Source organism: Coregonus lavaretus (assembly GCF_964263955.1).
Source record: "Coregonus lavaretus genome assembly, chromosome: 18".
NCBI lineage: Eukaryota > Metazoa > Chordata > Actinopteri > Salmoniformes > Salmonidae > Coregonus > Coregonus lavaretus.
Genome location: NC_140005.1, coordinates 38,868,609 through 38,895,140, shown reverse-complemented (window position 1 = coordinate 38,895,140; position 26,532 = coordinate 38,868,609). Strand labels below are relative to the sequence as shown.

At 46.6% G+C, this 26,532-nt stretch overlaps 1 protein-coding gene across 1 annotated transcript in view; it reads left to right on the top strand.

The window, feature by feature from the left end:
* Positions 1 to 26,532, top strand: part of LOC311145719 (uncharacterized protein) — a 70,819-nt gene that overhangs the window by 15,633 nt on the left and 28,654 nt on the right. The window contains exons 4-13 of the mRNA XM_084182002.1: positions 21,684 to 21,800; positions 22,019 to 22,051; positions 22,328 to 22,389; positions 22,602 to 22,714; positions 23,908 to 24,050; positions 24,170 to 24,237; positions 24,480 to 24,577; positions 25,522 to 25,749; positions 25,991 to 26,088; positions 26,324 to 26,401. Of these exons, the coding sequence (XP_084038128.1) occupies positions 21,684 to 21,800; positions 22,019 to 22,051; positions 22,328 to 22,389; positions 22,602 to 22,714; positions 23,908 to 24,050; positions 24,170 to 24,237; positions 24,480 to 24,577; positions 25,522 to 25,749; positions 25,991 to 26,088; positions 26,324 to 26,401 (1,038 nt within the window). The remainder of the gene's footprint in view (positions 1 to 21,683; positions 21,801 to 22,018; positions 22,052 to 22,327; positions 22,390 to 22,601; positions 22,715 to 23,907; positions 24,051 to 24,169; positions 24,238 to 24,479; positions 24,578 to 25,521; positions 25,750 to 25,990; positions 26,089 to 26,323; positions 26,402 to 26,532) is intronic.

Below are 26,532 nucleotides of genomic sequence, written 5' to 3'. Positions count from 1 at the left end.
TAATGAACTTATCCTCTGCAGCAGAGGTAACTCTGGGTCTTCCATTCCTGTGGCAGTCCTCATGAGAGCCAGTTTCATCATAGCACTTGATGGTTTTTGCGACTGCACTTGAAGAAACTTTCAAAGTTCTTTAAATGTTCCGTATTGACTGACCTTCATGTCTTAAAATAATGATGTACTGTCGTTTCTCTTTGCTTATTTGAGCTGTTGTTGCCATAATATGGACATGGTCTTTTACCAAGTAGGGCTATCTTCTGTATCTTCACAACACAACTCAATCAATCAATCAATCAAATTTTATTTATAAAGCCCTGATTGGCTCAAACGCATTAAGAAGTAAAGAAATTCCACAAATTAACTTTTAACAAGGCACACCTGTTAATTTAAATGCATTCCAGGTGACTACCTCATGAAGCTGGTTGAGAGAATGCCAAGAGTGTGCAAAGCTGTCATGAAGGCAACGGGTGGCTGTTTGAAGAATCTCAAATATAAAATATATTTTGATTTGTTTAACACTTTTTTGGTTACTAGATGATTCCATGTGTTATTTCATAGTTTTGATGTCTTCACTATTATGCTACTATGTAGAAAATAGTAAAAATAAATGAATAGGTGTTCTAAAACTTTTGACCAATAGTGTACATATTTACAAAACAATATATGGGGGATTGGAAATGATGCAGACAATTACATTAATAGAAGCCACAATCTATCTGCAACATTAAAGCTGATCCACCCCCTAATAAAAAATACTACTAAAACAAATTCTGGTAACTCTGACAGCGCAAATTTTAACATGTTAAAAAGGATAAATAAGGAGACGCGGCGCACTAGCTTCTCTGTTCTTTCACTGGGCTTCTTCAAACTGTCACTGACCAACTTATGAAGAAGAGAGGCGGGTACCAGCAGCAGTGACACTCCGAATGGATGGCTCAGAAATAAGAAATCATTTTTAACACACTCAAATTATTATACTCAGGTAGGATAAGTTACCTTTTTACAGAATGGCATTACAGAATTTGCAATTCCATATGTGGAAACATTTCTACTGCAACATGTTACCTTTTCACATTTGAGTAGAATAACACTTTTTTGTGAACTTGTAATTCCGAATGTGAAAGTGAGATTTTCTTACATGTGAAACTGCATATCCAATTTTCACATGTGAAAGTTTTTAACATGTGAAACCGCAAATTTCACATGTGCTACTGCAATTCACATGAGGTGAAAATCTTACATGTGAAAAGGTGGTGTTAACATGTGAAGTTTAATACATGTGAAAATATGTTTACACGTTAAATTTAAGCTCAACATGTGAAAACAGCTACTTCACATGTGAAAATGCAAATTTGACATGTGTTTTTTTTGTAAGGGAGGCTACAGCCCGGGGAAGCCATTCCTTATCCGTCTTCCCATTCTCTGTTTTCTTTCCCTGTCATTAAAACTGTTTGGTCAGAGAGGGCTCTGGGTGCTTTAACATTCTCATTCCCTGGACCCTGCCATAAACACTGCTATTTCCCTCTTTCTCTCTCCCTCGTTAGTGCTCCCTCTCTCTGGGTGCTTTAACAAGCAGTAGAGGGAGGAGCAACAGAGAGTCTTTACAGATATGGGCTAGTTTTATTTATTTGTTTAAGGTCGAGCCTTTGCCCCAGTGTCAGTTGTTGCAGTAACAGTTGGTGGTTAGAAATGTTTGCTGAAAAGTTGAATGCCTTGGCATGCCAGCATACCCCCCTCTCACTCTCTTTCCCCTATTTTTCTCCCTCCCATTCGCCATCTCATTTTCCCCTCTCTTTCTCACCCTTTCCCCACATTTTCTCGCTTCACTATATCCCTTTCCCCTCATTCTCCCAACTCAATTTCAATTTCAATTTAAGGGCTTTATTGGCATGGGAAACGTGTGTTAACATTGCCAAAGCAAGGGAAGTAGATGGTAAACAAAAGTGAAATAAACAATAAATATTAACAGTAAACATTACACTCAGAAGTTTCAAAAGAATAAAGACATTTCAAATGTCATATTATGTATATATACAGTGTTGTAACAATGTGCAAATAGTTAAAGTACAAATGGGAAAATAAATAAACATAAATATGGGTTGTATTTACAATGGTGTTTGTTCTTCACTGGTTGCCCTCTCTCTCTGTGTCAAGGTCGAGGTAAGGAGTAGACCAAGGCGCAGCGTGATGAACAAACATGACTATAATTAGTTAAAGCGTCAAAATACAAAACAAAACACGACTCGTGACGTCCACGGTATCAATGACCGAACACGGAACAAAAACCCACAACCACAAAGGGAAAACATACAGTTTAAATATGGCTCCCAATCAGAGACAACCAGCCAACAGCTGACACTCGTTGCCTCTGATTGGGAGTCACTCAGGCAAACATAGAATACAACAAACTAGAAATAACACCAACATAGAAATACACACATAGAAATGAACACACCCTGGCTCAACATAATGAGTCCCAGAGCCAGGGTGTGACAGTACCTCCCCTAAAGGCGCGGACTGCGACCGCGCCTCAACTAAACAAACCAGGGGAGGGCTGGGCGGGCATACCTCCTCGGCGGCGGTTCTGGCTCCGGCCTTGACCACCACCCTCCAATACACCCCCCATAGTGCCCCTGGTCCAGTCTGGCCCCGCCGGCTGGAGCAGGACTGGACTTAACAGGAGCGATCCTTACCAGGCTGTCGACTCGCACCCCTGGCTTGGTGCGTGGAGGAGGAACGGGCCTTACCAGGCTGACGACTCGCACCCCTGGCTTGGTGCGTGGAAGAGGGATGGGCCTTACCAGGCTGACTTCTCGCACCCCTGGCTTAGTGCGAGCGGCAGGAACAGGCCAGGTCGGGCTGGCGACGCGCACCGTAGACTTGGTGCGGGTGGCAGGAATAGGCCGGACCGGGCTGGCGACGCGCACCGTAGGTTTGGTGCGAGTGGCAGGAACAGGCCGGGTCGGGCTGGCGACGCGCACCGTAGACTTGTTGCGGGTGGCAGGAACAGGCCGGACCGGGCTGGCGACGCGCACCGTAGGTTTGGTGCGAGTGGCAGGAACAGGCCGGGTCGGGCTGGCGACGCGCACCGTAGACTTGGTGCGGGTGGCAGGAACAGGCCGGACCGGGCTGGCGACGCGCACCGTAGGTTTAGTGCGTGGAGCAGGGACAGGCCGGGCTGGGCTGTCGACGCACACCGTAGGCTTGGTGCGTGGAGCAGGAACGGGCCGAGCCGGGCTGACGAAACGCACCACTGACTTGGTGCGGGGAGCAGGAATGGGCCGGACCGGGCTGACGACGCGCACCACTGACTTGGTGCGGGGAGCAGGAATGGGCCGGACCGGGCTGACGACGCGCACCACTGACTTGGTGCGGGGAGCAGGAATGGGCCGGACCGGGCTGACGACGCGCACCACTGACTTGGTGCGAGTGGCAGGAACAGGCCGGACCGTACTGGGAACACACACCACTGGCCCTACGTGGGGATCAGGAACAGGCCGGACCGGACTGGCAACACACGCCAGTACCTCTCGCCGTGCCTCTACAACCTCCTTCCCCCTGGTGACCAGTGACTCCCGTAACCTGGCGTCCTCCTCTGCCAATCCGCTGGGCCGCTCTGCCGCGGTCTCCTGCTGGCCCGTCGTCCACGGCGTTAGCCCCCCCCTAAAAAATTTCTGGGCGTCTCCCCTACCCGTGGACCAGGTCTCCATGTCCCTCGCCAGCCTTTCGCCCTTCTGCCACAAGGTCAAGCCCTTCTCCTCCTCACTCGGCTTGACCCAGTCGAGGAGGCGAAGGAGATCTGTTAGGGATCTCCCTGGCGATGGCTCCTGGACACGCTGCTTGGTCACATCTTGGTGGGATTTTCTGTCAAGGTCGAGGTAAGGAGTAGACCAAGGCGCAGCGTGATGAACAAACATGACTTTAATTAGTTAAAGCGTCAAAATACAAAACAAAACACGACTCGTGACGTCCACGGTATCAATGACCGAACACGGAACAAAAACCCACAACCACAAAGGGAAAACATACAGTTTAAATATGGCTCCCAATCAGAGACAACCAGCCAACAGCTGACACTCGTTGCCTCTGATTGGGAGTCACTCAGGCAAACATAGAATACAACAAACTAGAAATAACACCAACATAGAAATACACACATAGAAATGAACACACCCTGGCTCAACATAATGAGTCCCAGAGCCAGGGTGTGACACTCTGTCTCTCTCTCTCTCTGTCTCTCTCTCTCTTTCTCTCTGTCTCACATGTGTAGGCAGGCATACATAATCTCAAACAGCCTATCTGTGTAGCCCTCAGTGTCTCCCTCCCGCCTCCCGCCTCCCGCCTCCCGCCTCCCTGCCCTTATATGCTAATTTGACCTACAAATTCTGTCAAAGTATGCCAAATGAATGAGAACACTGTTGAACTCAAGCCAATGTTCTTCCTCCTATCTCTCTCTGTCGTCGTTCTCTCTTCCTGTTTTTCTGCCCCCTCCCTCAACACCTCCCCCAGCTTCACTGTCTGTCTCTCTTACCTGGCGCTGACGAAGATGGCGGCGTTGCGACTAGCTCTTAGGAAACTTTGCAGTATTTTGTTTTTTTATGTATTTTGTTTTTAACATTATTAGCTCAGAAAGTGTTTTGCATCATTACATACAGCCGGGAAAAACTATTGGATATCAGAGCGGCGGTAACTCACCAGCATTACGACCAGGAATACGACTTTCCCGAAGCAGATGCTTTGTTTGCTCTCCCCAGGGCAAGTGAGCTGATTCCAGCGGCTGACCCAAAACATCGCCGGCGGAGGAGAGGCACTTGGAGCGGCCTGCTGGTCCGACATAGGATGCGCGCACACCACCCACCACTTCCAAGTATCCTACTCGCTAATCTTCAATCTTTGGTTAACAAAGTCGACGAACTACGGGCAAGGATTTCTTTCCAGAGAGACATCAAGGCCTGTAACATACTCTGTTTCATGGAAACATGGCTCTCTTGGGATATTCTGTCGAAATCGGTCCAGCCAGATGGGTTCTCAGTTCATCGCGCAGACAGGAACAGAAGGGCGGAGGTGTGTGTTTCATGATTAACGACTCATGGTGTAATTGTAGTAACATATAGGAACTCAAGTCCTTCTGTTCACCCGACCTAGAATATCTCACAATCAAATGCCAACCGTATTATCTCCCAAGATAATTTTCTTCCGTTATAGTCACGGCCGTGTATATCCCCCCTCAAGCCGATACCACGACGGCCCTCAAAGAACTTCACTGGACCTTATGCAAACTGGAAACCACATATCCTGAGGCTGCATTTATTGTAGCCAGGGATTTCAACAAAGCAAATTTGAGGACTAGGCTGCCGAAGTTCTATCAACATATCGACTATTGTACTCACGCTGCTAAAATCCTCGACAATTGCTATTCAAACTTCCGGGACGGTTATAAGGCCCTCCCCCGCCCTCCTTTCGGCAAATCTGACCATGACTCCATTTTGCTTCTCCCTTCCTATAGGCAGAAACTCAAACAGGAAGTACCCGTGCTAAGGACTATTCAACTCTGGTCTGACCAATCGGAATCCACACTTTTAGATAGTTTTGATCACGCGGACTGGGATATGTTCCGAGTAGCTTTCAAAAATAATTTAGACATATACACTGAAGCGGTGACGGAGTTTATCAGGAAGTGTATAGGTGATGTTGTGCTCACTGTGACTATTAAAACCTACCCTAACCAGAAACGCAAGGTGACTGGGAATATGGCAGAATACAAACAGTGTAGCTACTCACTCCGCAAGGCAATTAAACTGGCAGTTCAATTCAACGGCTCAGACACAAGACGTATGTGGCAGGGTCTACAGACAATCACGGACTACAAAAAGAAAACCAGCCACGTCGCCGACACCGACGCCTCGCTTCCAGACAAGCTAAACACCTTCTTCGCCCGCTTTGAGGATAACACAGTGCCACTGACGAGGCCCACTACCAAGGACTGTGGCCTCTCCTTCTCCATGGCCGATGTGATTAAGACATTTAAGCATGTTAACCCTCGCAAGGCTGCCGGCCCAGACGGCATCCCTAGCCGCGTCCTCAGAGCATGCGCAGACCAGCTGGCTGGTGTGTTCATGGACATATTCAATCTCTCCCTTTCCCAGTCCTCTCACTCAACATCAACAAAACAAAGGAGATGATCGTGGACTTCAGGAAACAGCAGAGGGTACACCTCCCTATCCACATCGACGGGACCGCAGTGGAGAAGGTGGAAAGCTTCAAGTTCCTTGGCGTACACATCACCGACAAACCGAAATGGTCCACCCACGCAGACAGTGTGGTGAAGAAGGCCCAACAGAGCCTCTTCAACCTCAGGAGGCTGAAGAAATGTGGCTTATCACCTAAAACCCTCACAAACTTTTACAGATGCACAATTGAGAGCATCCTGTCTGGCTGTATCACCGCCTGGTACGGCAACTGCACCGCCCACAACCGCAGGGCTCTCCAGAGGGTAGTGCGGTCTGCCGAATGCATTACCGGGGGCAAACTACCCACCCTCCAAGACACATACAGCACCCGATGTCACAGGAAGGCCAAAAAGATAATCAAGGACATCAACCACCCGAGCCACTGCCTGTTCACCCCGCTATCATCCAGAAGGCGAGGTCAGTACAGGTGCATCAAAGCTGAGACCGAGAGAATGAAAAACAGCTTCTATCTCAAGGCCATCAGACTGTTAAATAGCCATCACTAGCACATTAGAGGCTGCTGCTGCCTATTGAAATCACTGGCCACTTTAAGAAATTGAACACTAGTCACTTTAATAATGTTTACATATCTTGCACTACTCATCTCATATGTATATACTGCATTATATTCTATAATATTATTCTGTATCTTAGTCCATGCCGCTCTGTCATTGCTTGTCCATATACAGTGGGGAGAACAAGTATTTGATACACTGCAGATTTAGCAGGTTTTCCAACTTACAAAGCATAAAGAGGTCTGTAATTTTTTTATCATAGGTACACTTCAACTGTGAGAGACGGAATCTAAAACAAAAATCCAGAAAATCACATTGTATGATTTTAAAGTAATTAATTTGCATTTTATTGCATGACATAAGCATTTGATACATCAGAAAAGCAGAACTTAATATTTGGTACAGAAACCTTTGTTTGCAATTACAGAGATCATACGTTTCCTGTAGGTCTTGACCAGGTTTGCACACACTGCAGCAGGGATTTTGGCCCACTCCTCCATACAGACCTTCTCCAGATCCTTCAGGTTTCGGGGCTGTCGCTGGGCAATACGGACTTTCAGCTCCCTCCAAAGATTTTCTATTGGGTTCAGGTCTGGAGACTGGCTAGGCCACTCCAGGACCTTGAGATGCTTCTTACGGAGCCACTCCTTAGTTGCCCTGGCTGTGTGTTTCGGGTCGTTGTCATGCTGGAAGACCCAGCCACGACCCATCTTCAATGCTCTTACTGAGGGAAGGAGGTTGTTGGCCAAGATCTCGCGATACATGGCCCCATCCATCCTCCCCTCAATACGGTGCAGTCGTCCTGTCCCCTTTGCAGAAAAGCATCCCCAAAGAATGATGTTTCCACCTCCATGCTTCACGGTTGGTATGGTGTTCTTGGGGTTGTACTCATCCTTCTTCTTCCTCCAAACACGGCGAGTGGAGTTTAGACCAAAAAGCTATATTTTTGTCTCATCAGACCACATAACCTTCTCCCATTCCTCCTCTGGATCATCCAGATGGTCATTGGCAAACTTCAGACGGGCCTGGACATGCGCTGGCTTGAGCAGGGGGACCTTGCGTGCGCTGCAGGATTTTAATCCATGACGGTGTAGTGTGTTACTAATGGTTTTCTTTGAGACTGTGGTCCCAGCTCTCTTCAGGTCATTGACTAGGTCCTGCCATGTTGTTCTGGGCTGATTCCTCACCTTCCTCATGATCATTGATGCCCCACGAGGTGAGATCTTGCATGGAGCCCCAGACCGAGGGTGATTGACCGTCATCTTGAACTTCTTCCATTTTCTAATAATTGCGCCAACAGTTGTTGCCTTCTCACCAAGCTGCTTGCCTATTGTCCTGTAGCCCATCCCAGCCTTGTGTAGGTCTACAATTTTATCCCTGATGTCCTTACACAGCTCTCTGGTCTTGGCCATTGTGGAGAGGTTGGAGTCTGTTTGATTGAGTGTGTGGACAGGTGTCTTTTATACAGGTAACGAGTTCAAACAGGTGCAGTTAATACAAGTAATGAGTGGAGAACAGGAGGGCTTCTTAAAGAAAAACTAACAGGTCTGTGAGACCCGGAATTCTTACTGGTTGGTAGGTGATCAAATACTTATGTCATGCAATAAAATGCGAATTAATTACTTAAAAATCATACAATGTGATTTTCTGGATTTTTGTTTTAGATTCCGTCTCTCACAGTTGAAGTGTACCTATGATTACAGACCTCTACATGCTTTGTAAGTAGGAAAACCTGCAAAATCAGCAGTGTATCAAATACTTGTTCTCTCCACTGTATGTATACAGTGGGGAGAACAAGTATTTGATACACTGCCGATTTTGCAGGTTTTCCTACTTACAAAGCATGTAGAGGTCTGTAATTTTTTTTATCATAGGTACACTTCAACTGTGAGAGACGGAATCTAAAACAAAAATACAGAAAATCACCTTGTATGATTTTAAAGTAATTAATTTGCATTTTATTGCATGACATAAGCATTTGATACATCAGAAAAGCAGAACTTAATATTTGGTACAGAAACCTTTGTTTGCAATTACAGAGATCATACATTTCCTGTAGGTCTTGACCAGGTTTGCACACACTGCAGCAGGGATTTTGGCCCACTCCTCCATACAGACCTTCTCCAGATCCTTCAGGTTTCGGGGCTGTCGCTGGGCAATACGGACTTTCAGCTCCCTCCAAAGATTTTCTATTGGGTTCAGGTCTGGAGACTGGCTAGGCCACTCCAGGACCTTGAGATGCTTCTTACGGAGCCACTCCTTAGTTGCCCTGGCTGTGTGTTTCGGGTCGTTGTCATGCTGGAAGACCCAGCCACGACCCATCTTCAATGCTCTTACTGAGGGAAGGAGGTTGTTGGCCAAGATCTCGCGATACATGGCCCCATCCATCCTCCCCTCAATACGGTGCAGTCGTCCTGTCCCCTTTGCAGAAAAGCATCCCCAAAGAATGATGTTTCCACCTCCATGCTTCACGGTTGGTATGGTGTTCTTGGGGTTGTACTCATCCTTCTTCTTCCTCCAAACACGGCGAGTGGAGTTTAGACCAAAAAGCTATATTTTTGTCTCATCAGACCACATGACCTTCTCCCATTCCTCCTCTGGATCATCCAGATGGTCACTGGAAAACTTCAGACGGGCCTGGACATGCGCTGGCTTGAGCAGGGGGACCTTGCGTGCGCTGCAGGATTTTAATCCATGACGGCGTAGTGTGTTACTAATGGTTTTCTTTGAGAATGTGGTCCCAGCTCTCTTCAGGTCATCGAACGGGTCCTGCCATGTAGTTCTGGGCTGATCCCTCACCTTCCTCATGATCATTCATGCCCCACGAGGCGAGATCTTGCATGGAGCCCCAGACCGAGGGTGATTGACCGTCATCTTGAACTTCTTCCATTTTCTAATAATTGCGCCAACAGTTGTTGCCTTCTCACCAAGCTGCTTGCCTATTGTCCTGTAGCCCATCCCAGCCTTGTGTAGGTCTACAATTTTATCCCTGATGTCCTTACACAGCTCTCTGGTCTTGGCCATTGTGGAGAGGTTGGAGTCTGTTTGATTGAGTGTGTGGACAGGTGTCTTTTATACAGGTAACAAGTTCAAACCGGTGCAGTTAATACAAGTAATGAGTGGAGAACAGGAGGGCTTCTTAAAGAAAAACTAACAGGTCTGTGAGAGCCAGAATTCTTACTGGTTGATATGTGATCAAATACTTATGTCATGCAATAAAATGCGAATTAATTACTTAAAAATCATACAATGTGATTTTCTGGATTTTTGTTTTAGATTCCGTCTCTCACAGTTGAAGTGTACCTATGATTACAGACCTCTACATGCTTTGTAAGTAGGAAAACCTGCAAAATCAGCAGTGTATCAAATACTTGTTCTCTCCACTGTATGTATACAGTGGGGAGAACAAGTATTTGATACACTGCCGATTTTGCAGGTTTTCCTACTTACAAAGCATGTAGAGGTCTGTAATTTTTTATCATAGGTACACTTCAACTGTGAGAGACGGAATCTAAAACAAAAATACAGAAAATCACCTTGTATGATTTTAAAGTAATTAATTTGCATTTTATTGCATGACATAAGTATTTGATACATCAGAAAAGCAGAACTTAATATTTGGTACAGAAACCTTTGTTTGCAATTACAGAGATCATACGTTTCCTGTAGGTCTCCAGACCTGAACCCAATAGAAAATCTTTGGAGGGAGCTGAAAGTCCGTATTGCCCAGCGACAGCCCCGAAACCTGAAGGATCTGGAGAAGGTCTGTATGGAGGAGTGGGCCAAAATCCCTGCTGCAGTGTGTGCAAACCTGGTCAAGACCTACAGGAAACGTATGATCTCTGTAATTGCAAACAAAGGTTTCTGTACCAAATATTAAGTTCTGCTTTTCTGATGTATCAAATGCTTATGTCATGCAATAAAATGCAAATTAATTACTTTAAAATCATACAAGGTAATTTTCTGTATTTTTGTTTTAGATTCCGTCTCTCACAGTTGAAGTGTACCTATGATAAAAAAAATTACAGACCTCTACATGCTTTGTAAGTAGGAAAACCTGCAAAATCGGCAGTGTATCAAATACTTGTTCTCCCCACTGTATACATACAGTGGAGAGAACAAGTATTTGATACACTGCTGATTTTGCAGGTTTTCCTACTTACAAAGCATGTAGAGGTCTGTAATCATAGGTACACTTCAACTGTGAGAGACGGAATCTAAAACAAAAATCCAGAAAATCACATTGTATGATTTTTAAGTAATTAATTTGCATTTTATTGCATGACATAAGTATGTGATCACCTATCAACCAATAAGAATTCTGGCTCTCACAGACCTGTTAGTTTTTCTTTAAGAAGCCCTCCTGTTCTCCACTCATTACTTGTATTAACTGCACCTGTTTGAACTCGTTACCTGTATAAAAGACACCTGTCCACACACTCAATCAAACAGACTCCAACCTCTCCACAATGGCCAAGACCAGAGAGCTGTGTAAGGACATCAGGGATAAAATTGTAGACCTACACAAGGCTGGGATGGGCTACAGGACAATAGGCAAGCAGCTTGGTGAGAAGGCAACAACTGTTGGCGCAATTATTAGAAAATGGAAGAAGTTCAAGATGACTGTCAATCACCCTCGGTCTGGGGATCCATGCAAGATCTCACCTCGTGGGGCATCAATGATCATGAGGAAGGTGAGGAATCAGCCCAGAACAACACGGCAGGACCTGGTCAATGACCTGAAGAGAGCTGGGACCACAGTCTCAAAGAAAACCATTAGTAACACACTACACCGTCATGGATTAAAATCCTGCAGCGCACGCAAGGTCCCCCTGCTCAAGCCAGCGCATGTCCAGGCCCGTCTGAAGTTTGCCAATGACCATCTGGATGATCCAGAGGAGGAATGGGAGAAGGTTATGTGGTCTGATGAGACAAAAATATAGCTTTTTGGTCTAAACTCCACTCGCCGTGTTTGGAGGAAGAAGAAGGATGAGTACAACCCCAAGAACACCATCCCAACCGTGAAGCATGGAGGTGGAAACATCATTCTTTGGGGATGCTTTTCTGCAAAGGGGACAGGACGACTGCACCGTATTGAGGGGAGGATGGATGGGGCCATGTATCGCGAGATCTTGGCCAACAACCTCCTTCCCTCAGTAAGAGCATTGAAGATGGGTCGTGGCTGGGTCTTCCAGCATGACAACGACCCGAAACACACAGCCAGGGCAACTAAGGAGTGGCTCCGTAAGAAGCATCTCAAGGTCCTGGAGTGGCCTAGCCAGTCTCCAGACCTGAACCCAATAGAAAATCTTTGGAGGAAGCTGAAAGTCCGTATTGCCCAGCGACAGCCCCGAAACCTGAAGGATCTGGAGAAGGTCTGTATGGAGGAGTGGGCCAAAATCCCTGCTGCAGTGTGTGCAAACCTGGTCAAGACCTACAGGAAACGTATGATCTCTGTAATTGCAAACAAAGGTTTCTGTACCAAATATTAAGTTCTGCTTTTCTGATGTATCAAATACTTATGTCATGCAATAAAATGCGAATTAATTACTTAAAAATCATACAATGTGATTTTCTGGATTTTTGTTTTAGATTCCGTCTCTCACAGTTGAAGTGTACCTATGATAAAAATTACAGACCTCTACATGCTTTGTAAGTAGGAAAACCTGCAAAATCGGCAGTGTATCAAATACTTGTTCTCCCCACTGTATATTCTTAAATCCCATTCCTTACTTTTTTGTGTGTGTTGGGTAAATGTTGTGAAATTGTTAGATATTTCTTCACTGTCGGAGCTAGAAGCACAAGCATTTCGCTACACCCGCTATAACATCTGCTAAACACGTGTATGTGACAAATACAATTTGATTTGATTTGATTTACCCCTTTTTCTCTCACTCATATCTCAGAAAGTTAGGATACATGTTAGCCGACTAAACTCAGCTCCACGATTTACGATGGAGTTGAGTTGTGTGGCAACTAGTGTGGGCGGACTGGAGCTCCGATGTCACATGAAATGAAGTTTTTATCAAAAACTACAACTTTCAGCACCCAAAGAATAGCCCGCATTTACACATGGGTGTTGAATAATTTTTGTTGTTGTTGATAAAAACTTCATTTTATGTGACATCGGCACTCCAGTCCACCCACACTAGTAACCGCTCAACTCCATAATCGTGGAGTCGAGTTTAGTCAGCTAGATACATGAATACATCTCCAATGACATGTATGTATTCCTCAGGCTAAACAATAGCTAAACATTTGTCTAATACTGTATCTGCTCAGGGTCCAGCTGCAGTGTTTGTGTAACCTAGCTGGAAAGTGTGGGACTGAAACGGACTGACTGACCCATGTTGTAGGTTCCAGTTCCGAAACAGCTGTCCTGTCCAGTCTTGGAGAGAGTACAGCACTGCCCGTGAGACCTGGGCCTTTATTCACAAAGAGTCTCAAAGTAGGAGTGCTGATATAGGATCAGTTTAACCTTTTAGAATAAGATTACATAGACAGGGGGTACCTGATCCTAGATCAGCACTCCTAGTCTGAGAGGCTTTGTGAATACGGCCCTGGTTCTGTTGGAGTATGGCTGCTGTGTCTGTTTCGTTACTTTTCCTGAATGCCCAACCAATGCCCACGGTTTTAGCACAAGGAACCCCCTCACTATATGAGATGTTGTGTAATGTGTGTGTAGTAGTAGGAAAGTGCAATTGTGGGTTTTTTGTCACTTCAATCCTGGAAAGTGGTGAGGCATTGACGTTTTTCGACTGTGGTTTCTTAGAAGAACACTTGCCTTGGCTGGCCTTCAACTGGCATCAAGACACGCACGCACACACACACTCACACACACACAGACACATGCACACAGACACACAGACAGACAGACAGACAGACAGACAGACAGACAGACAGACAGACAGAGGAAAAATAAGGAGTTTTCCAGTCCAGGGGCTGGTGTAGAGCAGGCCACATGAAAACAGACCCAGCCACTGGAGTCAGTCCACCACAGCTAGTGATTAGTAGACTGAGACCATTACTAAGAACCATTACAGCTGCCTGCCTCCATCTCTCTCTTTCTCTCACCCTCTACTCCCCATCTCTCTCTCTCTCCCCCTCTCGTTCTCCCTGTCTGTTTTTCCTCTCCATTGACAGGCTCCAGACATACAGGCTTACAATCTAAAAAGTATCCATGTTTCAAAATAAGCTCTTATAAAAAGCTGTTATCCAGTTCCAGATCTCTGGCGACAAATCTGCCCTTCCCTTGTTTATCAGAAGACGTCATGGTCCTGAGAGAGAGAGAGGGGGATTCTGGGTCGGCTCGCTCCACGTCTGATCTCTGCTTGGACTGACCCACTTCTCGTTGTCCCCACACACACACACTGTAAAACCATGAAACATGTGATACGTTTATAACCTAAACGTCAGTGTTTAAAACTTAAACATTAGGCATTTAGATTTGCCAATAGGTGTTCTCATTTTTAACACAGGGGTTTCGAATGCAAGATTAAACATAATAGTCCGCTTTTTCCAGTTTCCAACCAGGAGAACACCGATATCTCCTAAGTGTTCAGATTTTAAACACTAGTGTTTCATTTCCGATCGTCCTGTTTAGAGTGCATTTAGTCATTAGAAATTAGGAATGTCTGTCACCTTACCTACATTTCAGCACAACTGAACAGGACATGATAAAATATTAAAATTGTTGGATATCCTCCCTCTGGCTGGATTACGATAGGAATTACTAATCACTTCACTTACCAGAGTATTGTGACTTGCAGGTCTGCTGTGGCCCATGAGCCAGGATTTTCAGACCTCAATGTCAAGGATAACTAGGCCATAAATAAAGGCCTTATGAAATGTATAATATGCGGTCATAAAGGGTTTACTTTTAATTAACACATTAATTTAGGCAGTCAATAGAAATGATTGAATGCAACAACCATACGTCTGTCACAAACAAACACAGTCATGGGTGGGTATCTCTCACATTCACTCGAAAGGCCTGCTGGGAAATAATCAGACACGGCTTTACGCCCTGCAGTTTTAAAACACCTCCCCCAGTGTTAAGTGTTTCAAATCGAAACGCCTTGTGCTGAATAAACGTGTCCATGTGTTTAAAAAGTGTTAGTGCGAATAAACATGTTATGGGGGTTACAATCTAAACACTGTGACGCGTTTATAGTACACACACACACACACACACACACACACACACACACACACACACACACACACACACACACACACACACACACACCAACTGGACCTCCAGTCGGTCACCAGGGTCTACCCCTGCTTCCCCCTTCCTATCCCACTGTTTGGCCTGATGGTTATGACCAGTGTTTCCTTGCCAGAGTGGAATCTATATTCTGCTTTCCTCTCTTCATTGTGAAGCGGGTTTGTATTTGTTTCTGTTTTTTTCAAGAGAAGGAAAGCAAATCCCAAGCCTTTAGTCATTGTTTTCAGATGCAGTTTCCTCTGGGCTGGTTGGACACATAGCAACACCTACACGCACCCACATTCACTCTCATGCTAACTCTCACACTCTTAACACACACACACACACACACACACAGACACACACACACACACAGACAGAGCCTTCCTGCTGATGGGAGTGAGTTTAGTTTGTCGCAGTGTGTTTTGGGCGATCATTCTGTTGGTGCTACTCTTTATGACCTGCTTGAATCTGGATCCTCAGTCAGTCAGCAGCCCCTTAATGCACTGTGTCTCTTACCTCACAGGTCTGCTTTGTTGGCCACATACCTCCCAGGGCTCTGCGGAAGGAGGTTGGATCAGTGAGATCCTATTGTGGTCTTTCAGGGAGGCCGTCCGCAGTAGGGACGGCATCCCAAATTATTGTTATATGACAATGATGAGACACAATAGAGTGTTTCAGATGAGAATATGTCAGGGCCTGTGTTATTCATATTCAATAAGAATACTTCCCTGCCTGTGGAACTCATTGTGATAATGGAGAGGTGGGTACTTGTGCATACTCATAGTCAGAATAAAAGGAGAGGAGAGTTAACAGTAGTGTAGTGACGTGGAGTTTCATACTCTTTGTGTGCTGAGACAGCAACCCACTGAGGGATTTAAGAGTTTCTGCTTTAACAAGGCTACTATTGATTCTGTCTTCTAGTGAGGATAGGGAGGAGAGTTTGAGCTATCGAGAGAGAAAGAGGGGGACAGGAGTGAGGGGGGGGGGGGCAAGATTGAGGTGGAGAGAGAGGGGGACAGGAGTGAGGGAGGGAGAGAGACAGAGTCCAGCGTAACGAATGCTATGGGGACAGGAGTGGCACGGCCCTTTGTTGTGTGGGTGGTGAACCCCTATTCAAGCAGCAGAGTTACAGGGGGGCATAGCTTGGTGTTCTGGATTCCACTGCACTACAGTCAGCATAACTTAAACGAAACACATTATGTACTAGTCTAGCTTCTTCAACAGAGGTTTCAGCCAAACACATCATGTACTAGTCTAGCTTCTTCAACAGAGGTTTCAGCCAAACACATCATGTACTAGTCTAGCTTCTTCAACAGAGGTTTCAGCCAAACACATCATGTACTAGTCTAGCTTCTTCAACAGAGGTTTCAGCCAAACACATCATGTACTAGTCTAGCTTCTTCAACAGAGGTTTCAGCCAAACACATCATGTACTAGTCTAGCTTCTTCAACAAAGGTTTCAGCCAAACACATCATGTACTAGTCTAGCTTCTTCAACAGAGGTTTCAGCCAAACACATCATGTACTAGTCTAGCTTCTTCAACAGAGGTTTCAGCCAAACACATCATGTACTAGTCTAGCTTCTTCAACAAAGGTTTCAGCCAAACACATCATGTACTAGTCTAGCTTCTTCAACAGAGGTTTCAGCCAAACACATCATGTACTAGTCTAGCTTCTTCAACAGAGGTTTCAGCCAAACACATCATGTACTAGTCTAGCTTCTTCAACAGAGGTTTCAGCCAAACACATCATGTACTAGTCTAGCTTCTTCAACAGAGGTTTCAGCCAAACACATCATGTACTAGTCTAGCTTCTTCAACAGAGGTTTCAGCCAAACACATCATGTACTAGTCTAGCTTCTTCAACAGAGGTTTCAGCCAAACACATCATGTACTAGTCTAGCTTCTTCAACAGAGGTTTCAGCCAAACACATCATGTACTAGTCTAGCTTCTTCAACAGAGGTTTCAGCCAAACACATCATGTACTAGTCTAGCTTCTTCAACAGAGGTTTCAGCCAAACACATCATGTACTAGTCTAGCTTCTTCAACAGAGGTTTCAGCCAAACACATCATGTACTAGTCTAGCTTCTTCAACAGAGGTTTCAGCCAAACACATCATGTACTAGTCTAGCTTCTTCAACAGAGGTTTCAGCCAAACACATCATGTACTAGTCTAGCTTCTTCAACAGAGGTTTCAGCCAAACACATCATGTACTAGTCTAGCTTCTTCAACAGAGGTTTCAGCCAAACACATCATGTACTAGTCTAGCTTCTTCAACAGAGGTTTCAGCCAAACACATCATGTACTAGTCTAGCTTCTTCAACAGAGGTTTCAGCCAAACACATCATGTACTAGTCTAGCTTCTTCAACAAAGGTTTCAGCCAAACACATCATGTACTAGTCTAGCTTCTTCAACAGAGGTTTCAGCCAAACACATCATGTACTAGTCTAGCTTCTTCAACAGAGGTTTCAGCCAAACACATCATGTACTAGTCTAGCTTCTTCAACAGAGGTTTCAGCCAAACACATCATGTACTAGTCTAGCTTCTTCAACAGAGGTTTCAGCCAAACACATCATGTACTAGTCTAGCTTCTTCAACAAAGGTTTCAGCCAAACACATCATGTACTAGTCTAGCTTCTTCAACAAAGGTTTCAGCCAAACACATCATGTAGACTAACTACAACAGCACAGCATTTGTAATGGATGCTCTTTTTGCTAGCTCTGATAATTTACTTTACACAAACACACTTTGAACTTACAACAACTGCTCCCATAGCCTGGTCCCAGATCTGTTTGTGCTGTCTTGCCAGCTCCTATGGTCATCATGGTCATGATGGAGTTGGCTATACAGCACAAACAGATCTGGGACCAGGCTAGTGCTCCCACCCTCTGTGTCACGTTCGTTTACAGACGGGACGGACCAAGGCGCAGCGTGATATGCGTACATGTTTATTTTTCCGAATAAACACAATGACAAAACAACAAACGAAACGTGAAGTCCAAGGTACACAAACAAACATACCTCACACGGAACAAGATCCCACAACCCACTAGTGCCAATAGGCTGCCTAAGTATGGTCCCCAATCAGAGACAAGGAGCTACAGCTGCCTCTGATTGGGAACCACACCGGCCAACATAGATCTACACGATCTAGATCTAAACATAGAAAATGCAACATAGAACATACCACACAGAAAATACACACCCTGACTCAACAAATACGAGTCCCCAGAGTCAGGGCGTGACAGTACCCCCCCCCCCAAAGGTGCGGACTCCGACCGCACAACATAAACATAACAGGGTAGGGGCCGGGTGGGCCTCGGAGGCGGATCCGGCTCAGGGCGTGACGACCACTTACTCTCCGCCTCCCTGTTGCGCCCCTGGTCTGGTCTGGACCTTGGCGCGCTGCTTCCCCTCTCCTTCCTCCCATGAAGTACCAAGTCCTGTCTGGACCCTGGTGTGGGAGACCCCGAACCTGGAGAGGGGCTGACGTCTGGGTCTGGACTGGAGCCGCTGACCGGAGCTGGACCAGGCACCGGTGGAGCGGACTGCACAGACTCCGGACTGGAGCCGCTGACCGGAGCTGGACTGGGCACTGGTGGAGCGGACTGCTCTGGCTCCGGAGTGGAGCCGCTGACCGGATCTGGACTGGACCCCGGTGGAGCGGACTGCTCTGGCTCCGGAGTGGAGCAGCTGACCGGTGCCGGACCAGGCACCGGTGGAACAGGCACGGGCCGTGCCGGACTGGACACACGCACCACTGGCTTGGTGCGGGGAGCAGGAACGGGCCGGACCGGGCTGGCGACGCGCACCACTGGCCTGGTGCGGGGAGCAGGGACAGGCCGGGCCCGGCTGGCGACGCGCACCACTGGCTTGGTGCGAGGGGCAGGAACAGGCCGGGCCGGGCTGGCGACGCGCACCACTGGCTTGGTGCGAGGGTCAGGAACAGGCCGGGCCGTACTGGGAACACGCACCACTGGCTTAGTGCGGGAAGCAGGAACAGGACGGGCCGGACTGGCGACGCGCACCACTGGCTTGGTGCGAGGGGCAGGAACGGGTCGGGCCGTACTGGGAACACGCACCACTGGCTTAGTGCGGGAAGCAGGAACGGGCCGGACCGGACTGGTGACACGCACCACTTGCTTGGTGCGAGGAGCGGGACTGGGTTCCTTTATTAACCCCCGCTCCTTCTGCAGCCTAACCAGCTCCTCTCGCCGTGCCTCTACACTTTCCTTCTCCCTTATAGCCTCCTGTAGCGCCTCCCACTGACCGAATAACTCCTGCTCCCTCTGAACCAATAGCCCCCGTAATATGGTGGCCTCCTCTCCTAACCTGCAGATCCGCCCTTTAACGGCCTCCTGCTGCCTCGTCGTCCACACCGTGTGCCCCCCCAAAAACATTTCTTGGGGTTGCCTCTCGGGGCTCCGTCGTCGGCACTGTTGGCGCCGTTTCTCCTCTCCTACCTGGGCATCCTCCTTCATCGCCTTCCGGTAACGGACGGCCTCCTCCTCCGTAATTCTCCCCCAACCGAGGAGGACATCTACTAATGTAACCTCCTGTTGAATTCCCGGCGTTTGCTCCTGAACACGCTGCTTGGTCCTTGTTTGGTGGGATCTTCTGTCACGTTCGTTTACAGACGGGACGGACCAAGGCGCAGCGTGATATGCGTACATGTTTATTTTTCCAAATAAACACAATGACAAAACAACAAACGAAACGTGAAGGCCAAGGTACACAAAACAAACATACAACCCACTAGTGCCAATAGGCTGCCTAAGTATGGTCCCCAATCAGAGACAACGAGCTACAGCTGCCTCTGATTGGGAACCACACCGGCCAACATAGATCTACACGATCTAGAAAACTAAACATAGAAAATGCAACATAGAACATACCACACAGAAAATACACACCCTGACTCAACAAATACGAGTCCCCAGAGTCAGGGCGTGACACTCTGTGCACTAATCAAACCACTAGGTCAGCGGTTCCCAAACATTTCTGTTCTGGGGACTACCAAATCACGAGTCGAGGATTTCTTTAAACATAAAATACCTTGGTGGTCACATTTAGTCCATTTTAGCAGTGAACTATTATTATTATAAACATTTTGCATTGTCAAAAGCTTATAATACCATTTACACTCCCCACTGTTATTATAAAATAATAAAAAATAAAATCATTATTAAAAAAAATAACATTTGTGGACCACCTGCAGTACCCGGTAGGTTGAAACCCACTGCAATAGGTTTTGTTCTGCATTCCTTTGTAGGATAACGAGGTGTTGTATTAAAACAACAGCCTACCCAGTACCCTCTCTCTCTCTCTCCTGCTGGGGAGGCAACCTATGGTGACGTTGATAGACGGTTACTGCCATAAGGATTTGCCTGTTAACACGTAGATGTACACATGTCTTTGCTGAGATACTGTGTGCTGTAGTTATTTGACTGTTTCTGTGTTTGCATGTGGGAAATAGCTATTAGATAAGACACAAGACTACTGGTAGTAATCCCGGAACCAAACCTAAAATCTCACGTGTGCTGGCCTGCTACTAGCTGTTTGTTAGGAGATACAGGCTACATACTGTAGTGATACTGTTAAAATTTTTCTGAGATACTTTGTGTGTGTATTGTGTTTGTGTGGTTGTTTCTGTGTTGGCATGTGGTCAATGGTAGTTAGATAAGACATAAAACTATTGGTACCCCCTGTGCTGTTCTCCATGTGCACTGACTGACTACACCTCTCTAGTCAATATTGACCCTCTATACTGACGGAAAAAAACGTTGACCTTGTTGAAACTTACCGTTTGGTTATTATGTGAGTCTTATTGGGTCTGTGTAATGTATAGCTCCAGTAATCTATAGCTCCAGTTCTGTTGGTCATTAGGTTGGCTGAGAGCTTCTAGGTACGTGGTAGAACAGTGTTGGATCCTTTGTGATCGTTTGTGCTGGGGGAGCACTGTGGGATCATTCCTCTCCTCACGGTGTCTCAATGTTCCCAAGTCTCTCAGTGGGTCTGGGCCCCCTCACTGATCCCCTGTGTTATGGTTATGGAGGAGAATGTGCTGTATCTGGGGTCTGGCTCTGGATCAACTTCCTGCTGCTGCTGGTGTGTTTACGTGGGCCTTGGCCTCCTGGCTGGGCTGCTGGGGGTCATGCATGTCCTCAGGCCGGTGGATACTGCTCCAACCCTCTCTCTCTGATCTCTCCCTGTCCGAGGGGAAAATGGAAAACAAGGCTCCCAGACTATCTATAGGTATGGGACCTCCTCAGGAGCACTTCACTCTTAGCTCCATGCTCCTTAGGGAGGTTTATTTTCCTGCTCGGCGACTCGATTTCAACTCCCCCGCCTTTCCGCCCTGTCACCCAGCCTCCCGGCCCTCCTCCTAGCTCTACAAGGGTGTTTACTCTGAGTATTAGCTGACCTCCTGACTCCGTTCTCCATTCCACCTCGCTGGCTCTGCTCCTTACCCAAACACCTCTGCAGGAAGCAACAACCCAGGCCACTGGCTGGGTGCCGCAGTATTATGTCTGGCTGGACCTAATCTGGATGTAGCTATAGAATCACTCCATGACACAATGTATCACACCAAGGACGCTAACTGCTCTCGCCCATACCTTTACACATAGAATTTAAGAAACACTGCTGGTCGTTGTCTTGTTGTCACGCGACACTATGTCGTCGTTTCTTTATACTAGTTGTGTGTTTGTGTGCTCTCCTGTAGGTATTCCAGGACCTGGGAGTGTCAGTGCTGGCCGGGGCGTCAGAGGGCTACAACGTCTGTCTGTTTGCCTACGGGCAGACTGGCACTGGCAAGACCTACACCATGATGGGCACACAGGTGAGGAAGGGTTATAACGATCATATGGTAACACTTGACTTTATGCAGGTGTAATACATTATGATGTGTTCTAAGGAAAGGGTTACCTATCATATCATCTGGAAAATCCCTATTGGCATTCTCTGCTCTGCTGTATGTGTTGAAAGGAGGCACAGTGTCAAAAGAGTTAATGACTCTTCTCTTTCCCTCATTCGTTTCCTCCTGCATCCTCCTCTCAGGACTCCATGGGCCTGACCCCCAGGATTTGTCAGGTAAGGAAGTGGTCCCCTAATTCATTCTATCGGGTCTCGGTGAGGTAGTATTCTGGTTATTGACCTGTTCTACCTGTCTGGTCTCTCCAGAACCTGTATAGTTGTCGTAACATTGCCTCCTATGCACGCTGAAGAAGGGCTCATACCCCAAATCTTCGTGTGGCAATAAACATTTTCATTTAAGTTATTCACAGGAGTGCTGTACTATTTTTTGTTCTGTGGATTATATAGGACGATTCAGCACCCGATCGAGTGCATTATTTATTTTCTCTCCAGGGCCTGTTCAGATCTGATGACACCTTCCCTGAAGGACAAAACTCCAGCAGGATTGAAATCAGGTAAGAGGGGGCTGTGTGTTTGCCTGTTTCTCCTTGAGTGATTGTCTCAAATCAAATCAAATCAAATTGTATTGGTCACATACACATGGTTAGCAGATGTTATTGCGAGTGTAGCGAAATGCTTGACTGACTCCAACTATCAGAGTGCACATTGGTATCTAGGTGTCGTATCAATTCCTTATGAAAGTGCATTTCCTTTTCTTCACCTGCAGCTTTCTGGAGATCTACAATGAGCGTGTTCGTGACCTGCTGCGAGGCAGAGAGCAGAAGAAGAAAGCCTCTCTACGGGTTAGGGAGCACCCTGAGAAGGGACCCTACGTACAAGGTGAGGGGGCAGAATAAGTGTCTACTAAGAAGTGTCTACTACATTAAGCAGCAGTGGATGGGGTAGATGCGTTATGAGTGGCCCTGCCTTAGGCTCTCAGATGGAAGATACAAGACCCCTTTAGCCCAAATTTACACCAATCCAATGTGTGGGGAGGAATGCATATGTGCAGGATAGGACTCACTCACTCACCAACTCAGTGGATATGTTGTGTAGCTGTGGTGAGCAGTAAAACGATAAAGGTTTGTATGCTTATTTTAGAGGTCAGTCTAAGTGGGATGTTGTGGTCCTCTTAGTCTTGTAGTCTGTGTTCAGGACTCAACTTTGATTACAAACAGAGTTGCAATCCTGGCTTGAACCCAGGCTCTGCACTTTGCACTCTCTTTTTCTCTCCCTCCCTCTCTCGTTCTCTCTGCCTCTCTCTTTCTCTTTCTTACTTTCTCTCTCTCTCTCTCTCTCTCTCTCTCTCTCTCTCTCTCTCTCTCTCTCTCTCTCTCTCTCTCTCTCTCTCTCTCTCTCTCTCTCTCTCTCTCTCTCTCTCTCTCTCTCTCTCTCTCTCTCTCTCTCTCTCTCTCTCTCTCTCTCTCTCTCTCTCTCTCTCTCTCTCCCCCTCTTCCCTCTTTTCCTTCAAGCCCAACATCCACTCATTGTCTGTATCAGGAGATATCCCAGAGTATCACAGGAAGTGATGTCACTTCCTGGTGGCAGCAAGAAGCACATTGCTCTACTCTACACACAGACCACATTATACTGTCTGGTTCTCCAGAGCCCCTCTCTCTTTCTCTATCTTATTCCCCCAACCCCTTACCACCGTTAAGTCTCTTGGTCTAAGAAGCGTGCAAAAATGTTTTCCTTACCACTGACTTAGGAAAAGGATAATGTTATGTATTATAATACATAATACATAATTATTATTATTATGTCATCATTTGGGAAGTTAAAAGTTATTGGAGGGTTTTTGTGGCTGTGTGAGACACCAAACGTGATTCAGCTGAACCACACTGTTGTAGCTTAGTTCCTCATCACTTCCTAATCACACATCACCACTAACTCAGACAAGGTTGTTCAATTAAACATGATTATTCTTCTTCTGTTTGATATGAATCAGCGTATGTTTAGGTGGTATTGATGATAACTGCTTTCTGTCTGTCTGTCTGTCTGTCTGTCTGTCTGTCTGTCTGTCCTCTCCTCAGACCTGTCCCAGCACGTAGTGTCTGACTACAAGCAGGCGGTGGACCTGTTGGAGGAGGGCATCGCCAACCGCATCACTGCGGCAACACACATCCACGATGCCAGCAGCAGATCCCATGCCATCTTCACCATCCAGTACACCCAGGTGAGGTCACAACCCTGTGTCAATCCAATCCCAGCACTCAGATTCACTCACCCAGGTCACGACCCTTCCAATCCACCAATCACAGTAGTTCTAACAGTCTGTTCATTCGTCCCATACAGGCTATTCTGGAGAATAACCTTCCCTCAGAGATCGTCAGCAAGATCAACCTGGTGGACCTGGCTGGCAGGTGAGTTTGTTGAAGAGGTTTGCGTTGCTTATTCCCAGATGCCTAATCATTCCAGATACAGAATGCCTCAGAATCCATGAGCAAGCTGCCTCCTAGTGGATCTCTTCTGCCATGACTGTGTGTTCACTGACCCAGCAGTTTCATTTTATCACACCATAGCTTTTCACTAGGTACCATTTCCTGTGTTGCGTTTCTCTCTAGAATATGTCATATTCAGTGTGTTGTTGTGTTCTGCCTGACAGTGAGAGAGCAGACCCCCACTACTGCAGAGACAGACTCACTGAGGGATCCAACATCAACAAATCCCTGGTGACCCTGGGTATCGTCATCTCTGCTCTGGGTAAATGTTAAAAGGGACTTTTATTGTGAAGTACTGACTTTTTATCTGTGTTTTCCATCTCCTTGTCAGAATCCACGTAGCTTACAGTACACAGAACATACTATACATACATACACAACTTGAATTCATACAGGGTGATATTTGTAGATAATGTGCTCTACATACAGCAGTATGCCTCACGTAACTGACCCAGTACCCCCCTTATAGTCTGTACTGTAAGACTAGCCAAGTGAGACTACCCTATTTCTAACCCAATCCTTCCCCCTGTCCCTGTATCTCTCCCCGTCCTTGTCTCTTGTCCTTCCCTCTCATTGTGCCGGCCCCTGTTTCTGTCCCTATCTCTTGTCTCTGTCCCTATCTCTTGTCTCTGTCCCTGTCTCTTGTCTCTGTCCCTATCTCTTGTCTCTGTCCCTGTCTCGTGTCTCTGTCCCTATCTCGTGTCTCTGTCCCTATCTCTTGTCTCTGTCCCTATCTCTTGTCTCTGTCCCTATCTCGTGTCTCTGTCCCTATCTCTTGTCTCTGTCCCTATCTCTTGTCTCTGTCCCTATCTCTTGTCTCTGTCCCTATCTCTTGTCTCTGTCCCTATCACTTGTCTCTGTCCCTATCTCTTGTCTCTGTCCCTATCTCTTGTCTCTGTCCCTGTCTCTTGTCTCTGTCCCTATCTCTTGTCTCTGTCCCTATCTCGTGTCTCTGTCCCTATCTTGTGTCTCTGTCCCTATCTCTTGTCTCTGTCCCTATCTCGTGTCTCTGTCCCTATCTCTTGTCTCTGTCCCTATCTCTTGTCTCTGTCCCTATCTCTTGTCTCTGTCCCTATCGCTTGTCTCTGTCTCTGTCTCTTTCCCATTCTCTTTCACTGTCTCTGTAACCTAACTCTCCCCTTGTCTCCCCTTTGTATGTCTCTCTCCAACAAACATTAAACTTGAACTGTGTCCGTCCCTCTCCAGCCCAGAACTCCCAGATGTCCAGTAGTTGTCAGAGTATCAATAGCGTGGCCAGTGAGGGTGATGCGGGCAGCACTATGGGCAGCCACACCAGCTCTCTGTCTGGGGGAGGTGGTGGAGGAGGAGGAGGAGGAGGGAGAAGACACTGCTTCATCCCCTACAGGGACTCTGTCCTCACATGGCTCCTCAAAGACAGCCTGGGAGGAAACTCCAAGACCATCATGATCGCCAGTGAGTAGGGAATATTGGCATTGCATTGCATTACACATTTGTGTAAATTAGTGGGAGTGGAAGTAGTGATCACATTTTTTTTGCTCTCTTAGCATTGTAAGATGGACATAATTGTTTGTCTTTCTTCAGTGCTGTAGTATAGATCGTTGTTGTTGAATTAGTTGCAGTTAGTGGTTGTAATGACAGTATTGTAGCGTTATTATCCCAATAGTAAATCTGACCCCCTGCCTGTGTCTTGCAGCCGTGTCCCCGTCCTGCAGAAGCTACAACGAGACTCTCAGCACCCTGCGCTATGCTGCTCACGCCAGGAACATCGTCAACAAGCCACACGTCAACGAGGTGAGTGTTCCGCGCATTCTGTTGTATATTGTTACGACCTTAGTCCAACACCTAGTGAACCTTGTCAAGAGGTTATGACCTCTTGGCGTAATGATTAAGGTGTCGGACTTACAGTCGTAGGGACCTGGGTTCGAGTACCGGTTGGGGCTACAATATTAGTTGTACCATTTGCCTTGAGTGTTGTGTTGTGCTAGTCTCTCAGTATCATAAAGTATAATGTCTTGTCTCTCTACAGGATGCCAGTGTGAGGTTAATCAGAGAGCTACGTGAGGAGATAGACAGGCTGAAGAGTATGCTGCTCAGCTTCGAGATGGTACTGGTTCCCCTGGATTGCGGTTTTCACTAGGAATTATAATCAACTGCACCAGCAGTGTTATTGGGAATGGGAAGAAAACAACGATTTGATGTTATTTAGATTATAGGTTATTACTGCCTTTGTCTTAA